The sequence below is a fragment of the Schistocerca gregaria genome, chromosome 9 (genome assembly GCF_023897955.1).
Source record: "Schistocerca gregaria isolate iqSchGreg1 chromosome 9, iqSchGreg1.2, whole genome shotgun sequence".
NCBI lineage: Eukaryota > Metazoa > Arthropoda > Insecta > Orthoptera > Acrididae > Schistocerca > Schistocerca gregaria.
The window spans coordinates 163675709-163699503 of NC_064928.1; the positions used below are offsets into that span (position 1 = coordinate 163675709).

The window sequence follows — 23795 nt, forward strand, 5'->3', positions numbered from 1 at the left end:
TGACCTTTGTTGTGGTATGGTTGTTAGAAGCTGCGACGCCAGTCAGACTTCTCCGAATGGCAGACACTCCATTTCCCTAGCTATGCGAACTACGTTTCAACCCCAACTATGCTCTGGCTCACCCTCGCCTCCCGGGGCCTGAGTATGTGCCCAATTTCAATGCATTTACTGCCAATAAATGGCCTTTTAACTAAAGTCTCCCTAATGGTTCATTGCTACCCACCACCTTCCAATTCAGATGTCCTGTACAAAAATTGGTGTCAGAAATAGGGATGCATTCCCATAGCGACTTGGTCGCTATTCTAAATTCTTCCGGCGAAGCGCCGGGCATTTTGTGCATAGAGTGTGCCAACCAGCTGGCATGTTCGCCCCACATGGGCCGCGGCCATGGAAATGCTCAGGACGCACGCTGCAGTGTCGGAGGCACCTCAGTCTCAGGGAACCAGCCACGTGAGTCGGACGCTGCTGCTGCCCGCCGCTGTCGCTGCCGAGTGCTGCCAAGCCAGCGTCGACTCCCGCCAACACATCAGCCGCCACCCGAGGGTTCGGCAGCCGCCCACTCACACCTACGTCCGCTGTTGGCACGCCGCCACGTCGCCAGCCGCAGCCCTACTCCACCACGCCGTCGCCGCCGCCAACTTGTCGCATTGACTCCACCTTCGTGTAAGTCGCTTCCAACTTTAACATCGAGCTCTCTGCCACTGGAGTAGGTTATTTGTTACTTCTTTTTTGTAAGGAATCGCTCAAAAGAGGAAAGGCCGCTGGACCTGATGGGATACCAGTTCGATTTTACACAGAGTACGCGAAGGAACTTGCCCCCTTCTTGCAGCGGAGTACTGTAGGTCTCTAGAAAAGCGTAGCGTTCCAAAGGATTGGAAAAGGGCACAAGTCATCCCCGTTTTCAAGAAGGAACGTCGAACAGATGTGCACAACTATAGACCTATATCTCTAACGCCGATCAGTTTTAGAATTTTGGAACACGTATTATGTTCGAGTGTAATGACTTTTCTGGGGACTAGAAATCTACTCTGTAGGAATCAGCATGGGTTTCGAAAAAGACGATCATGTGAAACCCAGTTCGCGCTATTCGTCCACGAGACTCAGAGGGCCATTGACACGGGTTCACAGGTAGATGCCGTGTTTCTTGACTTCCGCAAGGCGTTCGATACAGTTCCCCACAGTCGTTTAATGAAGAAAGTAAGAGCATATGGACTATCAGACCACTTGTGTGATTGGATTGAAGAGTTCCTAGATAACAGAACGCAACGTGTCATTCTCAATGGAGAGAAGTCTTCCGAAGTAAGAGTGATTTCAGATGTGCCACTGGGGAGTGTCGTAGGACCGTTGCTATTCACAATATACATAAATGACCTTGTGGATGACATCGGAAGTTCACTGAGTGTTTTTGCGGATGATGCTGTGGTATATCGAGAGGTTGTAACAATGGAAAATTGTACTCAAATGCAGGATCTGCAGCGAATTGACGCATGGTACAGGGAATGGCAATTGAATCTCAATGTAGACAAGTGTAACGTGCTCCGAATACATAGAAAGAAAGATCCCTTATCATTTAGCTACAATATAGTAGGTCAGCAACTGGAAGCAGTTAATTCCATAAATTATCTCGGAGTACGCATTAGGAGTGATTTAAAATGGAATGGTCATATACAGTTGATCGTCGCTAAAGCAGATGCCAGACTGAGATTCATTGGAAGAATCCTTAGGAAATGCAATCCGAAAACACAGGAAGTAGGTTACAGTGAGCTTATTTGCCCACTGCTTGAATACTGCTCAGCAGTGTGGGATCCGTACCAGATAGGGTTGATATAAGAGATAGAGAAGATCCAACGGACAGCAGCGCGCTTCGTTACAGGATCATTTAGTAATCGCGAAAGCGTTACGGAGATGATAGATAAACTCCAGTGGAATACTCTGCAGGAGAGACGCTCAGTAGCTCAGTATGGGCTTTTGTTGAAGTTTCGAGAACATACCTTCACCGAGGACTCAAGCAGTATATTGCTCCCTCCTAAGTATATCTCGCGAAGAGACCACGAGGATAAAATCAGAGAGATAAGAGCCCACACAGAGGCATACCGACAATCCTTCTTTCCACGAACAATACGAGACTGAAATAGATGGGAGAACCGATAGAGGTACTTAAGGTACCCTCCGCCACACACCGTCAGGTGGCTTGCGGAGTATGGATGTAGATGTAGATTTTATGGGTCACTAACGCCCCCCTAATTTTGTAAACATGCCGATGGAAATGAGGGCGATGGAACGGATACTCTCTCAGAGGCACCAGTCTCGCAAGTCCTGCTCAAGACTATTAATATTCAAATGCACCAACTGTTCATAAAAAATCAAGAATTTCTTGAGCAAAACCGTGTCTTGGAACAGACACTGGAAGCCAGTGTGCGACCTTCAGTACCTGTGGCCAGCTAATTCTGTCACTACTGCAACTAACACAATTTCAGCTAACATGGCAACTGTAAATAATTTTCCTGCAGCTGATTTCATCCACACATTTTCTGGAAAGTCCCATGAAAATGTGGTGAAGTGGACAGGGGAAGCCGGAATGTTTATAGAGACAGTGGACGAGCTGCGAGATACGCGTGACTTTGACGTTTTGGTCCGCGGACTAACTACGCGTAATTCCGATACGAGGTATCGGATATTACAGGGAATAATTAGCTACTCCTAGGCACAAACTTAACAAGGATTTTGATGCTTCTGCAGATCGCCTATGAGCTGTATCTTGTCGTACCTACAAGCTACGTGAAAATGCCAATGAAAATAGGATTTTGCGCTCAGAAGCAGAAGCACGTGCAATTGATGTGCTTGTTCACAGTATTGATCCCCGCATCAGAGGAGAAGTTAAAGCAGCCTCCCCCACCTCTTTCCTTGGCGCTGTTCATTTGCAGAATTGCACGAATATGAATTGTGCTTCTGCGCTGTTGTGCCGTGTCCGTCGGATCCAGTACCGGAATTAGCAAAGGAAGTATTTTGTCAGCATTGTAGGAGACCCAACCACACGGCAATGCACTGTTACGCACCTTTCTACACTATTTGCCAGACGGTAGGTCATCTTAATAATGTCTGTCCAACAAAGTCCCAATTTTCTAAACAGATGCGCGGCCAACGCCGCAACGAGGGGTCAAACTCAGGAAATGATGGGGGACGGGCTCTGCCACCCACCCACGCCCCCGACCAGAATGATACACTCGGCGATGGCCGGAGAAAGTAAGGAGATGGACCATGTTAGTTTAAGTGGCATATTCGGGAACAAAGTAGTTAAGATTTTAGTTGACATTGGTGCACAAATTTGTAGATAAAAATGATTGAAGGGTGCTACAGCTACCCCGATTTCATATCACTGACGTTGGCGAAGAAATAATTGTCCCTGCAGGTTCGTGCGTAGCGAATCTGCAAACAGACGAGAATAAATACTGTCAAGAGATGGAAGTAGTGAGGTTAAAGAAAGGTGATTTTGACCTCATATAAGGGAATGACTTCTTGCACCATTATCAGGGAATAGTTAATTATCGAACGCAAACTGTGCAGTGTGGGGAAGCAATTCACTGTTTCGGTAGTGTACCAACCCATCGGATCCGAGGAAGCTGTGAAAGGTGCCATTCACAGTTTCCTACAAAACTGCAGATGTGGGCGATAAAAACCACTGACCCTGTAAGGATAAAAGGCGGAAGTGGAAAAATTCTTTGGATAGATGTCAAAAATCGGAAGCAGCCGAAGATAGATGTTCTGGTGGATGCACTCACCCAGAATGATGTATTAGATCGTCCACCAGTTCATGTTAAGAGAAGTATTAGCCGACCGGAAGGAAAACAGAAAGGTTTCGCAATACCGGTGAGCATAGATAACTTTGGTATGAAAGATGTAACACCGAAAGGTACTATTGTTGCTACTGCACAAGAAATCTTGGAAGAAGTACGAGGAGCTGAAATTCCACAAAGTAGAGATGAAAAGGGATGGAGGAGAAAGAAGTGTCCAGTCAGATAAGTGGGTTATGTCGTGTCGTCATTAAAGAATCAGTTGACAGAGAAGCTGAGTCATTTAAACGTTCAGCCAGTGGTTGAGGAATTTTCTTGGTTGTTTGAAGAGTGGCAGTTTCCATCGGTCACGGATTTGGTTCAGCACGAAATTCCGACCGGTGAAGCACGGCCGATTGAGCAAAACCCATACTGTATACCATATCATTTGCAATCTGTAGTCGAGGATTAGCTGCAGGGATCATTCAGCCCTCCTCAATTTCGTGGACGTCCTCCGTGGTCGTCGTGCCAAAAAGTCAGTAAACGGAGAGAAAGCCGGTTGTTGCACGTATTGAAACCCACAGCATGCTTGGTATATTTAGATGACATTATTATTTTTTCTAAAATCATCAAAGATCATGCAGAAAGACTGAGGGGTGTTTTGGAAAGGTTGAAAATAGTTCACTTGAGTGTGAAACTGGAAAAGTGTGCCTTTTCCTAATTGCAGATACAATATTTGGGACATATAATAAGTGAAGAATGTGCCAAACCAGATCCCTATTTGAACACAGCAGTAAAGGAATTTCCAACACCAACAAATATGAAAGAATTACTGTCACTTTTAGGCTTTACTAATTATTACAGATGTTAAGTGAACAATTATGCTACCATTGCTAAGCCCCTGACTAAAGTATTGAAAGACGATCGAGTTTTATCTGGACCAAGGAATGTGATGAAGCAACGCAACAAATCCAACATGTTTTAACTAGAGCCCCTGTACTAGCATACATCGATTTTGAAAAACCATTCATTCTGTTGGTAGACGCCTCTGATTATGCTGTAGGAGCCATCCTGTCACAAGAAATTGGTAGAGAAGAACGACCACTTGGTTATGCGTGTCGACTGCTTAACAAAGCAGAATTAAATTACAGTATAACTAAGAAGGAAGTCTTAGCGCTCATGTTTGGTGTAACCTATTTTCGATGTTATGTGTACGAGAGAAAATTTACTGTCATCACTGATCATGCTGCATTACAGTGGTTGTTAAGTTTTAAGGATCCTACTAGCAGGTTGACTCATTAGGCTTTAAAATTGAGCGAGTTTGAGTATGAAGTAAAACATAAACTGGGCAAGTTGCATCAAAATGCCGATGCGTTAAATCAGAAAGTTAATGATTCTTACAAATGATATTTCTATTGAAGAATTGAGGGAAGCACAGCAAAGAGATGTTGAATGTCAGAAGTACGAAACTTTGCCCGAATTTTCTGTTGAAGATGGAATTTTGTATCGAAAAACCCCATTGGGTAAACGGGTGGTAATTCCGAAAGAGCTATGTTTCAAGATAGTAGCACAATGTCATGATAGCCTGCAAGCATGTGATAATGGTCTTCATGCTACTAATTGTCGAATAGTCACCCGCTATTTCTGGGAAGGCAGGCGGAGAACCATACAAAAGTATATACAAAATTGCTTGCCCTGCATTAAGAGGTCATTGGACATTGAACAAAGGTGCCCTTACAGCAAGAGTCAGAAGCCACTTGTCTTTGGGCTCTGGTAGCAGCAGATATCGTGGTCCTTTCCCTTTGACTCCACTAAATAAGAGATATATATTGTCCATCATATATCATTTTTCCAGGTTCTTAATTCTCGTTCCCATACCAGATACTGGTATGTCCGCAGAAACTGTAGCTCGTGCATTTTTCACCCACTTGGTGTTACCCTACGGAAGCCCGAAAACTGTACTTACAGATCAAGGTACGAATTTTATGTCCACATTGTTTACAGAAGTATGTCGATTGTTGCAAATCAAAAAGTGGAGAATGACACCGTTTCACCCCAAAGTGGACAGACGCTTGGAGCGAGTCCATCACACTGTGACGCGCATGCTCTGTTACTATGTCAATAAAAATCACTCTGACTGGGACAGGTATGTCCAACACATCACGTCGACATATAATAGCCATGTTCATGAAGGTACAGGATATTCCCCCTGTAAAGCAGTATATGGCCGACCTATGAATTCACCTTTTGATATTGACAGACTGGAATTAAATTCATAGACGTGAATGGTTTGGCACTACGTCTAAAAGCCATTTGGAAAAAAGTGAGAGGGAACAACGCAAAAGCCACTGCTCAACAGTTAAAGAGGGATAATCAAAAACCAAAAATGCCCGAGTACAAGGTAGGAGATCTAGTTATGTTACGCAATTCAGTAATAAAAAAAGGGAAGAAGAAAGAAGTTTATACCTATGTATGAAGGACTGCACCGTATCACGAGGCTTACTTCGCCGGTAAATGCGGAAATTAAGTTAGCAGAACACACAGTGATCGTTCATTTCGACAGGTTAAAATTGTATAAGGGTTCCGAGCTACCCCCGCTTGATAGTGAAACAGAGCCTGTTACAACAGTAGTTCCACGCAAGAAAGAAGGTAATATAACCGCCTAGACCATAACATAAATATGCTCCAAGATCAAAACACCCCTATGGGTTACATTCCAGGGATTAGGTCGAGTATGACATGTAATCTGGTGGAAAAGTCCTGAGGGAGGCAAGAGAATTAATTGATGTAAACTACCGTCATAGCTATATATTTATTTAATTTACTGGCCAGATACAAACATGACCGAGTGCATAAACGCAGCGACAGGAACATATATTTCACAGAAAGTTTCATAATAGCAAAGACATCCAGTATGTAAATTGTGTTTACTTTCACACGTAGGCTGCCAGTCACGGTAAAATATTTGGGAACTGGACAACATTCCAGTCGTTAACGTTTGGGACAAGAATTGCACAAAATACCTTATTTAAAATAAACTGCACTGGCTTTTAACATAATACTTCTATTAAATGCATTAGAAAGACCCAGAATCTCTAAGACAACAAAAGGTGAGAAAAATAATATATGAATGGAAGAGGCTCCTGTATATGGAACAGACTACACTGAAGCGCCAAAGAAATTGGTGTAGGCATGCGTATTTAAATACCGAGATATCTAAAACAGAATTCGGCGCTGCTGTCGGCAACGCAAATATAAGACAACAAGTGTCTGGCAGAGTTGAATCGGTTACTGCTGCTACAATGGCGGGTTATCAAGATTTAAGTGAGTTTGAACGTGGCGTTTTAGTCGGCGCACGAGTGATGGGACACTGCATCTCCGAAAAATTTCGAAATTTGTCGTAAGTTCCTATGGGACCAAACTGCTGAGGTTATCGGTCAGTAGGCTTACACACTACTTAATCTAACTTAAACTAACTTACGCAAAAGACAACACACACATCCATGCTCGAGGGAGGACTCCAACCTCAGACGGGGGCAGTCACGCGAACCGTGGGAAGGCGACTCATACCTCGTGGCTACCGAACGCGGCCAGTATCTCTGAGGTAGCGATACGACCATTTCACGAGTCTACCGTGAGTATCAGGAGTCCGATAAAACATGAAAAAACGGCCGGAAAAAGTTCCTGCAAGAAAGGCAGCAGCGACGACAGAAGAAAACCGTCCAACGTGACAGAAGTGCAACCCTTCCCCAAACTTCTACAGATTTCAATGTTGGGCCGTCAACAAACGTCAGCGTGCGCCCCATTCAACGAAACATCATCGAAATGGGCTTCCGGAGTTGAAGGCCCACTAGTGTACTCTTGATGACTTCACGACATATCTTTACGCCTCGCCAGAGCCCGTCAGCACCGACATTGGACTGTTGATGGCGGGAAACGTGTTGCCTGGTCGAACGTCTCGTTTAACATTGTATCGAGCGGATGGACGTGTACGGGTATGGACACAACCTCATGAACCCACAGACCCTGAATGTCAGCAGGAGACTGTTCAAGGTGGTGGAGGCTCTGTAATGGTGTGGGGTGTGTGCAGTTCTGATCACCTGCATCCATTTATGTCCATTCTGCATTCCGATGGACCTAGGCAATTCCAGCAGGACAATGCGACACCCTACACTTTCAGCATTTCTCCAGAGTGGCTCCAGGGACACCTCCGCTGGCCACCATCCCCAGACATGAACATTATGGAGCATATCTGGGATGCCTTGCAACGTGCTGGTCAGAAGAGATCTCCGTCCCCCCCCCCCCCCTCCCCCCTCTTGTACTCTTACGGATATATTGACAGCCGTGCAGGATTCATTGTGTCAGTTCCCTCCAGCACTACATCAGCCATTAGTTGAGTCCATGTCACGTCGTGTTGAGGCACTTCTGCGTGCTCACAGAGGCCCTGCACAATATTAGGCAGGTCTACCAATTTCTTTGGCTCTTCAGTGTATGTAAAAACTGTAACTACAAACGTCATTATTTGATACATAACATGTTAATTTTACCAAACAGACGTGCTTTTGATCATCATTGTGCCGTACCTTTGAAACGGTATACTTTCGTAGCACACAAGTTATAAAAATAATAACTTCAACTACAGGACGCCGTTACCTATCTACATGTCGTTTCCTGTCATTTTATTATAACAAGTCGTACCTAAAACGACGCGTTTTCGAGAGGTTCCCAATTTGCTGATGCTTTGAAACAGATTATGTTCGTATCACGTACTCTACAAGAAATAAAATCCACAAGATTCAATGCTTAACGCCATACAATATGTCGCCTAGATACTAGGGATCACTAGGTGTATGCGCAGTAGCAAGCCGCGCCGTCGACGTCAGAGTGAACCTAGCCAGCGCTCAGCAGCTCGCAGTTGCCATATAGAATTGTGTTGCAATGCGTTTACCAGTTAATATAATGTTGCCTGCGCCAGTGTTAATTTTTATTAGTGACTGTCCACTGAGTTCCGAGCTGCATCATCATTATTAGTCTATTGAGGGACTCTTTAGAGTACGTTTTTAAGTGAAAATAATGATTTGCTGCCCGGTCGCCAGCTGTACTGACCACAGCAGAAAACGACTTTAGTTAGGAATAAAGTTTCATATATTTCAAAGAGAGAAAACAAAAATGGATAAATGCCAAGTAAATGTGCATATTCGATTTCAGTTGAAAATGCTCATGCTTGCTCAATACATTTAAATGATTTATGAAAGGGATTTGAAAAGTGAACCGTCGACTATTCCATCGAAATGCAAGTTGAAAACTGATGCTGTTCCATCTGTAAATCTGGTGCTGATTTAGGATGTAGTAGTAAGCCTAATAATGAGAGAAACATCTGTGCTCAAAAACGAAGCTATGATGAAGAAACAGACGATATTTTACAAGTAAATATATCAGGAGCTCATGAAGAAATAATGGCTATTTAAAAGGTTAGCCACGAAAACAAACACTGCTGTCAATGTGACGATCTATGATTACGACAACAATTAAAATAATGGAAACAGAAATAAAAGCCCTTTGGCAAAAGAATACTCATTTATTGGACTTTCTCTCTCTATGTGGCGCTACTGAAATTAAAAAAAGTTCAAAAGGGGTTTCAGGGGCCGCTTTCTGATGGTCGACAACAAATGGTTATTAAAGGGCTAACTGGTCATCTGAAGATATTGCAAAGGTTGCGACTGTACATTGCCTACCTTATAGAGTGTTGTATTTTGTCAGGGACGCATTGAAATCTGCTCTTCCAAGCAAGTCACTTTAAAAAGAAGACAGGCAAATTCATCCTTCCATCAGGTTTCATTGTCTTAAACCTTAGTGTTTTGAACAGTAAAAAAAATGGCTCTGAGCACTATGGGACTTAACTTCTGAAGTCATCAGTCCCCCAGAACTTAGAACTACTTAAACCTAACTAACCTAAGGACATCACACACATCCAGGGCCGAGGCACTATTCGAACCTGCGCCCGTAGCGGTCACGGGGTTTCAGACTGTAGCGCCTAGAACCGCTCAGCCACCCCGGATGGCTTGAAAAGTTAGTTAAAGTTATTAACAAGATTTGAAAAAAGGTCCTAGTGCAGAGGCTTTACACAATAGAAAAAACAATTCAGTCAATGTAAAGCTTAATAACCATAGTAATCACGCGCTAAAACCTTGAGGATCTCGATTACTTTCACGTCAGCATGTTTGCGTCGTCAGCTTATAAACTACAATGCAGTGCGATATAGCGAGAGGGTTCACGGTGACGTCATTGCTGACAGCTACCTGTGTCTGAGCCATAACGTCTACTCTAGTATCCTTGATATTGGGGGGCATCTTTTATGCTTGTGCCAGAAAACGACGACGCATCTCACTGGCAACGTTCCACTCCTCGAGGCAAAAATTTACGTGCCAGGTTCTTGATTTCACGCTCCGCAGTGTATTGGAACATGGCATTCTACGCTGTGACGTCATCAGCTCCTCGTCCTGGTGAGTTTTCACGTCACGTGAGAGGACGGCTTCAAGCTCAGACAAATTCTCCCGTGTGGCAACCGTGTGTAAGGAAGAATTCTGCAGCAAAGCCACGATCATTGGTGTAGGAACCAGAATGAGATTTTCACTCTGCAGTGGAGTGGGCGCTGATATGAAATTTCCTTGCAGATTAAAACTGTGTGCCGGACTGAGACTCGAACTCAGGACATACATGTTTGTTACACTTGGTTGGTCAATGCAGGGATAGTTAATGATGGTTGCAGATAACGCTGGAGTTGTCATCAGACGCTATCCCACATATGCTTGATTGCAGATGTTGTGATCGAGTAGTCTAAGGAAACATGTCGACGGCCTGCAGTGCACGCTGGGTTACAACTGCAGTATGTGGACGAGCGTTATCGTGCTTTAAAACATCCTTTTGAATGCTGTTCATGAATGGTACCAAACAGGTCGAATGGCCAGACTGATGTACAAATTTTCAATCAGAGTGCTTGGAATAATCACAAGAGAGTTCCTAATGCCATACGAAATCGCACCCAAGGCCATTACTCAAGGTGTAGGTTTAGTGTGTCTAGCAACCAGGTTGGTTGGTTGGTTGGTTGTAGGTCTTCAATTGGCCTCCACATAATCAACACGCGGCCATTGCTGAAGCAGAACTGTCTTTCATTAGAAAACACAACAAACCTCCACCCTGCCCTTCAATGAGCTCTCACTTGACACCACCGAAGTCGCAAATTGAGTGGTTTCGTGTCAGTTGAATGTAGGCTACAGGGCATTTGGCTTGGAGCTATCATTGAAATAACCGATTTGTGACAGTTCGTTGAGTCACTAGGGTGCCAATGCTGCTGCAGATGCAGTATGATAGACCCGAGCCTCGACACTGAACATGATGGTCGTTCCTCTCAGTAGTCAGATGCGGTCGTCCGTAGCTCGGTCTTCTTAGGACTGTACATTCCCATGACCACCAGCTGCATGCAATCACGTACAGCGGCTACATTCCTGATAAATCTTTCTGCAATATCGCAGAAGGAACCTACAGCTTCTTATAGCCTAACACACGACCTCAAACAAACTCAGTGAGGTGTTGGTAATGGCATCTTTGTCACCTTAAACGCATTCCTGACTGACATCAAGTCACCACGTTCAATCTCAAAGGTAACAAACTTTCACGACGGGTACAGTGTTTATTTAAAACAAGTTTGATTTGCATCGTCATAGTGGCACTGCTAGCGCTACACTCATGTCACTGAAATGAAATTTTAATACACATCATTTTTCAGATATAGAAACACACCTACTAACTGTTTTATGTCGCACAAATATTTCATGTTGTTGAGACTTTTTTTTCTCGTCAGTGAACATTATTGTAATGTTAAGTGTCTTAATGAGAAAAACTGGGAAATTGGAACCACAAAACAAAACGTTGGTAAATGAGACCTATTATTATGACTTATTATAACCTCATTAAAAGGTCTGAGGCGTATAATATCATCTACAAAGAAGAGAATGCCATAGATCCCAAATTCCGGTTATCATTGAGAAAGTTACAGAAAAAGCAGAAAACTATTCAAAAGATTTATGACCCTAAATAGGGAGACAGAAATGACAAAATGAAAAGAGCACATTGAAAGATGGAAGAAATGATGCACACCTTCCAGAAACAGCAAACAACTTCAGCTATGAACAGAAACAGAGTTACTGATTAGAAACCATTTTACAAAACAAAGAAAACATAATCATATAACAGATAGGCAGACTGCAAATTCCACATATAATATCACCACTCACACAATAGGTTATCTTGGAATTTTTTATGAAGAAATTTTCTGTACTGCTTTTGTACCAAATTATGGTGTTTCCTGCTGTAACATGCAGTGAGATGACAAAAGTCATGGGATACCTTTTAATATTATGTCCGATCTCCCTTTGTCCAATGTTGTCCAGCAACTTGACATGGCATGGACTCGACAAGTCGTTTGAAGTCCCTGCACAAATACTGAGCCAGGCTGCCTCTACAGCCACTGATAATTTGAAAGTCTTCGAGATGCAAGATTTTGTACATGACCTGACCTCTCAATTACGTCGCATAAACGCTCGATGGGATTCATTCATGAAGGGCGATTGGGTGATCAGTCCATTCCATTTAAAATTGGGTTCAAATGGTTCAAATGGCTCTGAGCACTATGGGACTCAACTGCTGTGGTCATCAGTCCCCTAGAACTTAGAACTACTTAAACCTAACTAACCTAAGGACATCACACACATCCATGCCCGAGGCAGGATTCGAACCTGCGACCGTAGCAGTCGCACGGTTCCTTTAAAATTGGGCCACGTCATTATGTAGCCACCACCAACTTACACACGGCCTTGCTGACAACTTGGGTCTATGGTTTCGTGGGGTCTGCACCACACTCGAACCCTACCATGATGTCTTAACAACTGAAACAAGGATTCATTTGATGAGGCCACTGTTTTCCAGTCGTCTAGGGTCTAACTGTTATGGTCACGAGCCCTGAAAAGCCGCTGCATGTGAAGTCGTGCTGTTAGCAAAGCCACTCGCATCGGTTGTCTTCCTATATAGCCCATTAACACCAAATTTCACCCCATTGGTAAGTTGACTTCTGCAGTGCTATTGGACAAGCAACACTATGGTTATTTAATGCAGTGTAGCTTGTTCGATAGCACTAACAACTATACACAAACGCTGCTACCCTCGATCGTTAAGTGAAGGCCGTCAGCTACTACATTGTGCACAGTGAGAAGTAATGCCTGAAATTTGGCATTCTTCTCCCACTCTTGATGCTGTAGATCTGGGCATACTGAATTCCCTAATGATTTTCGAAATGGGATGTTCCATGCATCTAGCACCAACTACCATTCCACATTCAAAGTCTGTTAATTCCCATCATGCAGCCATAATCATGTCAGAAAGTTTTTCACATGAATCACCTGAGTACAGACGACAGCTCTGCCAATGGACTGGGATTTTATACTTTGTGTATTCAATACTTACGCCATCTACATATGTGTGTATCCCTATCCCATGACCTTTGTCAACCCATTGTAAAGCCATAGTCACATTCTCAAAGCGATACAATGTAAGACACAATTTGCTGAATTTAGTTATTACGTCAGAGGAAAGTGTGTAACCACACTTGCCACTTTTTGCGCTCGTTTATTGATTTATTCATTAAGGTGTCGCCGTTATGTGACACTTCGATCCTTAATGCATAGCACAATGCTGAGTAGTCTGAGAAGCCTTGGGATTATGACATAAGAGAGAGATACTTCTGCCGTTATACTGGAACTGTGCAGAAAATTATACCAAACACCCCTCTTGGAAGTATGGATCTGACCAATAATCCAGTCATCAGGTACTGAGGAAGATAGTGATCATCTTATTAAAATTTATTTTAATGTATGTTTCAATAAAAAAATTAGCTTCAATAGTCTTTGCATCACCATAGCAAATATAGAACAAAGAGGCAGCCAAATAAGAAGAAATTTAGAAAAATTACGTCACTAGGCAAAAGATACGGTGAACCCATTAAGTAGTATGCCCCCCCCCCCCCTCCAGACACCAGATCATGTGGAGAGGCAGTGCCTGAGTAGCACATCTCACCGACAGCTTGCTGCCCCACCATCCCTTTACAGTACTCCACGTATGCCTGCAGTCAGATTCTCTGTATTGCTATGAGGATGAACCTGCTATCATCACATTGACGGTATAACAGGTGGGAGAAACATGGTGAGGTTCAGGACGGTACTACACATCATGGTACTTGCTCCAATCTGTTTGTGCCTAAGAAGGAATGGTCAATATGTCAGGAATGATCACCGAGAGCAAAACGTCTAGTGAACATTGGCTCTACAGTCTATACGTTAAGAGCTCTGAGCACTCGTTCATTTTCACTACTGCGAAACACATCTCTTCCACTGAACAAGTGCTCATAGCCTTTAGGCGTGCATTTTGAACCCATATTTAATGGGCAATTTTTTCTTCTCCTCACAACATGTGGAAAGCAAAGAGCTTGAAGTACAAGAAATTTGATTCAGAGTCTTTAAGATCAAGAAACGCTCATAGATCTTAAGACACGCATATTAGAGACTATGTTTACTACGGCTTCTTCCTTAGGATGATCCTACTGGGACATCCTGTGTATGATTCATGTGCTCCTTCCCACTGTTATTCCACCAGCAGCTTTGACTATGTTATTTTTAGCTGCTGTACATTAGTCGTTCGATAACAATAACATAATATTATCTTAACATGTTTCTGCCCTTTATGAGTGTTCCGTGGACGTTGAAGTTAAACAGATGGAACATATGGCAGTTCCACAAAAAGTACAGGAAATGAATGACTGGATTTACTTGGCAGTTCTTCCATAAAATACAAGTAATGCTCTTTATCAATTAGATATGCACGTATTTTCTCAAAACATGTACGTATTGTATAGCACAAAACATTTACTTGATTTACACTAGAGTCTGCAAATTTGGGGCACAATGTCATTACTCGTTCACTGTAACACATTGTTGAACATTATGATTCATAAAAGATACAGATACATTCTCTGTTTATTCTAGAGGTAGACGATATTCATCACAACTATTAAAATCGCAGTTACTTAGTCATATCTGTTTAGTAATTTAATATGATGCACGCTAGACTCTATTAAATTTTTAATAGTTTGGGATTCACCAACAGTACATCGATTTTTCTCCATTTAGCTCTGTCCTGGCAAAGTTTAATCGTTTTCGAAGGTAACCACTTACGTGAAGTTGCATACAAGCTACAGCACACAAATGTCAGCTTCCTGTTGTGGTTATGTTGTCCGACCAGGGGGATCCTGTGGAAATAGTGTGGTGAAAGAACGATACTTGGGGTCAGTTGCAAACGAAACAGAGAGGTTTTGAAGGATGTTTAATATTATATCCTGCACTGATCAAACACTTTTGGTACAAACTTTTTATTGCGCCACTATGATTATTCTGGATTCACTATGACGCACCAAGACAAATTTCTCCCACTTTTAGTGACCTCATAGGGAGTCAACATGTCACACCTATCTATATGAGACCTGTACTGACAGCTGTCGGCATTTAATTATGGAAGAATCAAAGTCAACACAGTCACAACTTATACTGTAATGACATTAGCATTTATTATGGAGGAAACTTAATTCAGAGAAATTAATATGATGTCTGTGGATGAAGCAAAATTAGACCAAATGATATTCAGAAGAACAAGTGTGAAGGACATATATCAGACCTATACATAGAACATAAAAAAGAATTTTCAGTTCTCTTTAATTTTGATTTCTATTGACACCTAGGTTGGAGATGAATTTTTAGTAGCCACATTATACTACATTATCAGTATTGTGCTATGTACGAGTACAAATATGAAACAACTACAGCTATCATGGTGTCATTTATTGTTTAGCTGTAGGCGTTCCATTTTCTTACATAAGTGAACAGCTGAAGTCCCCCAGGCCTTCAATCACAAGAATGAACACAAAAAAGTGTTGTATCAAGGATTAGTAATAGCACATTTGCGCTTAGTGGAGATGCACACCTAAATTTATTGAGTATTTTCGTGTTGTTTTTCTGTAGCTATGAATATGAAATAATGTCACACATAATGTGATTTTTAGTAGCCATTTTAAGCCACGTTCCCACTATTCTGAGGAGGTATTACTAATAGCATATTTGTGTATGACTAGCATCCACACCTGAATTTGTCATGTGTATTTCTGTAGCTACGAATACGAAATAATGTTGCAAATGATGCAGAAGTATCAGTGCTTTATTTCTTCAAGATTCTCAGTATTCCAGTAGGTTATAATATTGTTTGAAAAGACACATTGTCTCACAGTTCCCTTCTGTTCGCAATCAGATGAGTGGGAAATAATTCACTGCTGCTAATAGGACTCCTTGGCTCCCAAGGAGAAGTTGAATGTCCATTCTTTACTCAAATGTAATGCAAGGTAATACATGAAAAGATACAATACCACTTCACTAAACGACTGGATTTCGATCAGTCACAACTCTCAAGTATTTAAGACTACTTGACTACAGAGATTTAAGGGTCAAATGACCACAGGAAGGACAGAGAAGGATGAACTTCATTATGAAAGACACTCCTAACAAAATTCAAAGACTATATTATGTCTTATTGCTTCCTTCAACTTATGTCTCTTACTGACCATGATGGTACTGTTATAGAAACTGTATCACAGACACAGGAGTGTTGACAAACTTGAAACATGGTAAGAATAAACAAAAAAGTTTGTTAATTGCATCTGTGAAACAAAGCTATTACAACAACTTAATCCAACGTAACTGTAAGAGTGTCACTCCAGCATTTTACAGGAACATGTCAACCATCCCCACAATACATTTAATACATTTAAGTCAGTCAAACTTCTTGCTCAAGAGCCAACAATGACATTAATGCATGGCATCATGGACTTCATATGTATGGATCTTATTGTTACTTGATAACATACATAAATTGGTACTTAATAAGTCTCCAATAGACAATTTATAGTAAAGAAGCGACACGTTCGTCTCCAATCCCCCTCTCCCCATCCCAAACACTGATCGTTAAATGTCAGAACAAACTGTTACACTTTGTGTCTATCATTCTCTGTTTCACATTGCTGCCTCCCTCAGCGACCACAGAGTTGTGCCTATGATTACCTGGTGAGGTGTTCTTGCGCTGTCCATCTAAGCATGTGATGAAATGATTAACTAACAGTAATTGAACTTATATTTAATGGCATTATTGAATATGAGACACAATCAGAAACGTTTACTATATGTTCTAATAACATATTTGTTTTACTCATTGTTTTGTATTACAAAGGTCTTAATTTAATTTCGTACCCCTTGCTATAAATACATACTGTGTCTATAATGTTCATTTAGGAATCCATGTTACATCAATGTCAAAATTTATACTATAGCTGCTAATCGGCATTGGTTGCACATGCCTGTTAGTTGTCAGTACTGGAAGATGGACAAGGCAACACTCTGCCTGTTACAGCCTCTAACCATTCTACTTAACCTTTTGCCCCTGAGGTAAGCGACCAGCTTTACTTAAGTCATGGCTAGTTTCCGAGCTTCAATTAAAACTAGGCACATCTTAAAAATATTTCTGCCTCTATAAGAATTATCGTTTGTTACCGAGCATGAAAACTACATTCTTAAGAATCTTGATGTTAGTTGGTGTTTTGGTTCAAAATGGTTTTCAAATGGCTCTGAGCACTATGGGCCAACTTCTAAGGTCATCAGTTCCCTAGAACTTAGAACTACTTAAACCTAACTAACCTAAGGACATCACACACATCCATGTCTGAGGCAGGATTCGAACCTGCAACCATAGTGGTCGCATGGTTCCAGACTGTAGCGCCTAGAACCGCTTGGCCACTCCAGCCAGCTGGCGTTTTGGGATTCATTTGCTATTGTTAGATGCATCCATACTTACTATACCAATGGATCTAAGTAAGTATGTTCCAAAGGTAATCCGAAACCATCAGACCGTTTTCAAACAACTTTTGTAACCATATCACTTCCTGTCTAGAAGAAATCGCTGTTGTAAGTACCACCAATCCATAAAAGGCGTGATGGTAGGGATGGAAAGAAAAAATGTAGCTCATGACCTGTAAACACACAGACTTTATTCTTCCACTATTCGAGAGCACTTAATGACTTGCAACAAACTTTATACAAAATTTCAAACGTTTATGGCACTTTTTCTCGCTGTCAACCCCGACAAAATGATAAAAGAATAAAAGGTTTATCGCTTAGTACATTTTCGCTGTTTATACAGTAAAACTAGCGCATCAATCATGACCTTTTATTTTACTACTTCTTTACTACTAACAGTATTTGCGACACATTTTGCGGACTGTATTCACATATACCACTGAATGTACCTGCATAATTACAACATTGTACGACACACAGTTCAAGGAATATGAGCTCAAACATTGAATGCACGAAAAACTGCCGCATCACGCATGACTATAACTTCTTTGCTACTAACTATTTGTAACACATTTCACACACAGAATCAATATGTGCTGCTGAATGTACCTACAAATTTGTAACATTGTACAACACATCATTCAAGAGAGAGGACAGAGTAAACATCTGCAGGGCGAAATTCGCTAGAGATATAGATGAGCTATGTGTACAGATATCTGTGAAATCTATTGGATGTTCACATACATGGGCGAAGATACGGGCTAAAATCTTCCCCTGAATCCCTAGGTCGATTTCGACCAAACTTTCTACACACACTACTTACTATGTTGAAAGAAATACTGTGGGAGTGAGGCCCAGTAACCTCGTATTTGGTAAGGAGTAATAATGTGGAGAGAGAAGGGGGTAGGAAGAGATGGGCACACAGAGATGGGGTAGGAAGAGATAGACAGAGGGTGGAGGTGGAGATAGATAAAGGGGGAGGAGGATAGAGAGGGGAGGAGATGGATAAAGGGAGAGGGGGATACAGGATACAGATAGAGAGGGAAGAGGAGGAGCTGGAGGACATGGATAGAGGGAGGAGAAGGAGGAGGAGGAGATGGATAGAGGGAGGAGGAGGAGATGGATGGAGAGGGAGGAGGAGATGAGGAGATGGAGACAAGGAGGAGGAGATGGAAAGAGGGAGGAGGAGGAGGAGGAGAAGATGGAAAGAGGGAGGAGGAGAAGGAAAGAGGGAGGAGGAGAAGGAGGAGGAGGATAGAGGGAGGAGGAGGAGGAGGAGGAGATGGGAGGAGGATGGAGGAGAAGGAGATGGGGGGAGGAGGAGGAGGAGATGGGAGGAGGAGGAGGAGGATAGGGGGAGGAGGAGGAGCATAGAGGGAGGAGGGGGAGGAGACAGGAGGAGGAGGAAGAGATGGGAGGAGGAGGAGATAGAAAGAGGGAGGAGGAGGAGGAGATGGAAGGAGGAGGAGGAGATGAAAAGAGGGAGGAGGAGATGGAGGGAGGAGGAGATGGAAAGAGGGAGGAGGAGGAGGAGATGGGAGGAGGAGATGGAAAGAGGGAGGAGGAGGAGGAGATGGGAGGAGGAGATGGAAAGAGAGAGGAGGAGGAGATGGGTGGAGGAGGATAGAGGGAGGAGGAGGAGATGGGGGAGGAGGAGGAGGAGGAGATGGGAGGAGGAGGAGGATAGGGGGAGGAGGAGGAGGATAGAGGGAGAAGGGGGAGGAGACGGGAGCAGGAGGAGATAGAAAGAGGGAGGAGGAGGAGGAGATGGAAAGAGGGAGGAGGAGGAGATGGGAGGAGGAGGAAACGGATAGAGGGAGGAGGAGGAGGAGGAGGAGACTGATAGAGGGAGGAGGAGGAGACTGATAGAGGGGGAGGGGGAGGATAGAGGGGAGAGGAGGAGGAGGAGACGCATAGAAGAAGGAGGAGGAGGAGGAGGAGGAGGAGGAGGAGATGGATAAAGGGGGAGGAGGAGGAGCAGGAGGAGGAGCCGGTGGAGGAGCAGGAGGAGGATAGAGAGGGATAACAGATGGATAGAGGAAAAGGAGGTGATGAATAGAGAGGGGAAAGGAGGAGATTAATAAGCAGAGTGGAAGGAGATGGACTAATAGAAGATTGGAATAAATGCATACCCAGGCCACGCTAGGTAATCAGGTAGCGTCATTATAAAAGACGGCTGAGAGCCACAGGCCACATGAATACTTTGAGTTGGGATGAATGTGGCTTGTGGGATGAAGTTTGATGTCCATTAAGCTACATGATCTGTGCCATATAAAATTTAATAGTACATTGATATTGCAGTTACGTTTATATCCCAGAATAAGTATGCCTTCAAAATACCTCTAAGTGAGCTTTCAATCATGACTTAACTTTTATAGCAAAAACATTAATAAAAATCATCCTAGATGAGAAATTTCACAACCCCTCTTAAACTTCGTATGATGTAAGTTACAGTGACTGGAGTATGTGTCAGGATGTAATCACAGATGTATTTTCAATCCTTTAAGAACACTCATTGTCTTGACACACATGCCGGAAATGTCGCTTGTGTGGTAGATTAAGTGCCTCTCCAGGCTGTGGCTGGTTTTAAATCCCTTCACAAACATATAACAAGTATATGGACATCAATTTTTATGAAGAAGGGAATGTTGTCCAATATGGATCAATGTATGATTAAGAGCTCGTTTTGACATACAATGCAGCTGTGTTGTCTTTCTGTAATGAGCAGCTGCGAGACAACCTTCTGGTAACCAGCTCCAAAAATCTGTTACGAAACACAAAAGAAATATAAGGACATTCAGCACTGTACCGCTGCAAATGTTCTTTAAGAGTATTACTTTTTGTGACTGCATTTTGCAAACAGCAATAGATTTAAGTACGTTCGCCAGTATGAATCTGTGAATGCTGCTTCAATAGATCACTTCGCGTGAATGACTTGTTGCAAGTACTGCAACTGTAGGGACGTTCACCAGTATGTAGCCTTGCATGCAACTTTAGATGGTTATTTGATTTGAATGTCTTGCTGCAAACGCCACAGCTGTACGGGCGTTCGCCAGTATGCAGCCGCGAATGCATCTTCAGGTTAGTATTTGTTACAAATGTCTTGTTGCAAACAACACAACTGTAAGGGCGTTCGCCCGTATGCAGCTTTACATGTTTACGTAGATGGCTATTTGATTTGAATGTCTTTTTGCAAATGCCACAGTTATACGGGCGTTCGCCTGTATGTAGTCTTAAATGTTTATGTAGATGGCTATTCGATTTGAATGCCTTGCTGCAAACGCTGCAGCTGTATGGGCGTTCACCTGTGTGCAGCCGTGAATGCTCCTTCAAAGTACTGCTTTGAGTGAATGTCTTATTGCAAACGCTACAACAGTATGGGCGTTCACCAGTATGCAGACGGAAATGCTTCTCCAAAGTGTCTCTCCTTTTGAATATTTTGCCACACACGTTACACGAATGCAACAATTCACGTCTGTCCACGTGTGTGTGCTCCTTCAGATCCTGCAACTGGCTGAACGTCTCTTTGCAGATGTCACACCTGTGTGCCAGATGCCTTATATCAGTTTTATTCCCACAGGATGCTTGCTGCATGGTGATGCTCTGTATCCTGTGCTCTGATACTGCAGCCAGGGACACTTTGGTAACTGAACTGCCGCTGTCACCGGCAGCATTGCTGTTCAGCATACCAGCACGATTAGTACTGCAGAAAAGTGGAAAAAATTGTGTCAGAAAATATTTTCACAACAGTTCAACTATGGAAATAACAATTACATTAACATACGCTAGGTCTCAAAAGATCTCTAAACACCCCCTTGAAGGCATTGTGTATGGCATAGACTGCAATGCAAGTTGCAAATTATGAGCAAATGTACTTGTATTAATAGAACTTTTGGGCTTCTTTAAAGAAGCAACAGAGAGACTTGGGTTCATATGAGGCGTTATTTTAGGTACCAAAACATTGTACTTTCGTCAGAGAATATTCACAGGAGGTAAATATAAGCAAATCCCATAATTGTTAACATTTTTATGCAGCGACAGCAACTGATATTGTTTATATAAGAATATACAGACTACAGTTGCAGGTTAGCTTTATCGTTTACCTAGGTTTCAATGTTAGTAATAACATCTTCTTCAGAACATATCATATTATTTAAATGTTTGCCTAAAACAAGTCACGTCCTAAGTCAACTTTATAAGACTTGATGCATAACCTTAAGGTTTTGTCACTTCTATTAAACAAGCTGTAGCAGGTTCACGTTAATCCTGTTGTATGGGCCTCATCGTGTGACTAGAGATTGGGGACTGTGAGGGCTTCGCAGTCTGCCTGAGATGCAGACCGTGAAGCCCTTGTGATCCGCAGCCTCTAGTCACACAACGAGGCCCATACAATGAACTTAAAGTGAACCTGCTACAGCTTATTCAAAAAGATTTCGGGCTTGCAGCCGGTCGCTGTTAGCTTCCATCCACGATATTTCGTCTGGACAACTGCCAGCCATCCTCAGGTGAGCCATCGAAATCTTTTTGAATATTCAGTTCGCTCGAAAAATTTTAAATTTCACTGCTACAGCTTGTTTAATAGAAGTGAGAAAACCTTATGGTTATGCATCAAGTTTTATAAAGGTGACTTAGGACATGGCTTATTTTAGGCAAACATTTATATAATATTTTATGTTCTGAAGAAGATGATATTACTAACGTTGAAACCTAGGTTAACGATAAAGTTAACCTGCAACTGTAGGCTGTATATTCTTATATAGGCAAATCCACAGTGTAACACGATGAAAACACACCCAGAGATCCAGTAGATGTAAGGAGGTACCTGATTGGGGCAATAAAATTTTTATGCGTACATTATGACCATCTATGTCTGTCTACATACCAAAGCCATAATAGGGTCTGATGCAGATAGTCACCTTCAGACACTCCAACTTTTGCAGTTCACTGGTATGTTGTGACATGTGAGGCTCTTTTCATATCCACGTAGAATCTAAAAGTCCTTGTCCACAAAAATGAATGAGGAACTTTCCTTAGAATGAAGCCACATTGGTCGTGGAACAATGGATATAATCTTTTACAGAGTAATGAACAATGGAAAATACCTTAAACTAATTGAAGTCCGTTTAGACCTTGCTGACACTAGGAAAAAATATGTACTTGGCAATGGTTGGTTGCATATGTTCTACTTGGATTTGGTTCAATTTTAGCACACATAACGTCTTCAAAAGAAAAATGACAATGTAATTGGATGGTGTATGTGTCGTGTTTATCAAAATTACTACTTTTAAATGCTGGTGCATTTGCTCACACATTATAGCCGAATAGTCCAGAATTAGATGATGCAGTTCCATATCAGTTCAAAGAATACTTGAGTCTCATTTCCAATTCATACCTCACATGTAACTTGGTGGTGACTTCAATACACCATTAATATGTCGACAAAATTACGTGTTTAAAGTAGATGGTAGGCATGAAACATCGTCCAAAATTTATCCGACAATTACTTTATATCTACACTCCTGGAAATGGAAAAAAGAACACATTGACACCGGTGTGTCAGACCCACCATACTTGCTCCGGACACTGCGAGAGGGCTGTACAGGCAATGATCACATGCACGGCACAACGGACACACCAGGAACCGCGGTGTTGGCCGTCGAATGGCGCTAGGTGCGCAGCATTTGTGCACCGCCGCCGTCAGTGTCAGCCAGTTTGCCGTGGCATACGGAGCTCCATCGCAGTCTTTAACACTGGTAGCATGCCGCGACAGCGTGGACGTGAACCGTATGTGCAGTTGACGGACTTTGAGCGAGGGCGTATAGTGGGCATGCGGGAGGCCTGGTGGACGTACTGCCGAATTGCTCAACACGTGGGGCGTGAGGTGTCCACAGTACATCGATGTTGTCGCCAGTGGTCGGTGGAAGGTGCACGTGCCCGTCGACCTGGGACCGGACCGCAGCGACGCACGGATGCACGCCAAGACCGTAGGATCCTACGCAGTGCCGTAGGGGACCGCACCGCCACT

The 23795-nt window shown here is 42.7% G+C and overlaps 1 protein-coding gene across 4 annotated transcripts in view; it reads right to left on the reverse strand.

Moving 5' to 3' along the window:
- The window catches only part of LOC126291563 (zinc finger protein 501-like), a 405002-nt gene that overhangs the window by 75121 nt on the left and 306086 nt on the right, over positions 1-23795 (reverse strand). Inside the window, exon 8 of one of the 4 annotated variants that reach the window (XM_049985083.1) lies at positions 19782-21473. The exons of the other annotated variants lie outside the window; for them this stretch is intronic. Coding sequence (XP_049841040.1) covers positions 20642-21473 — 832 coding nt within the window. The 3' untranslated portion in view covers positions 19782-20641. Of the gene's footprint in view, positions 1-19781; positions 21474-23795 lie in introns of those variants that run through there. 4 annotated transcript variants of the gene reach the window in all.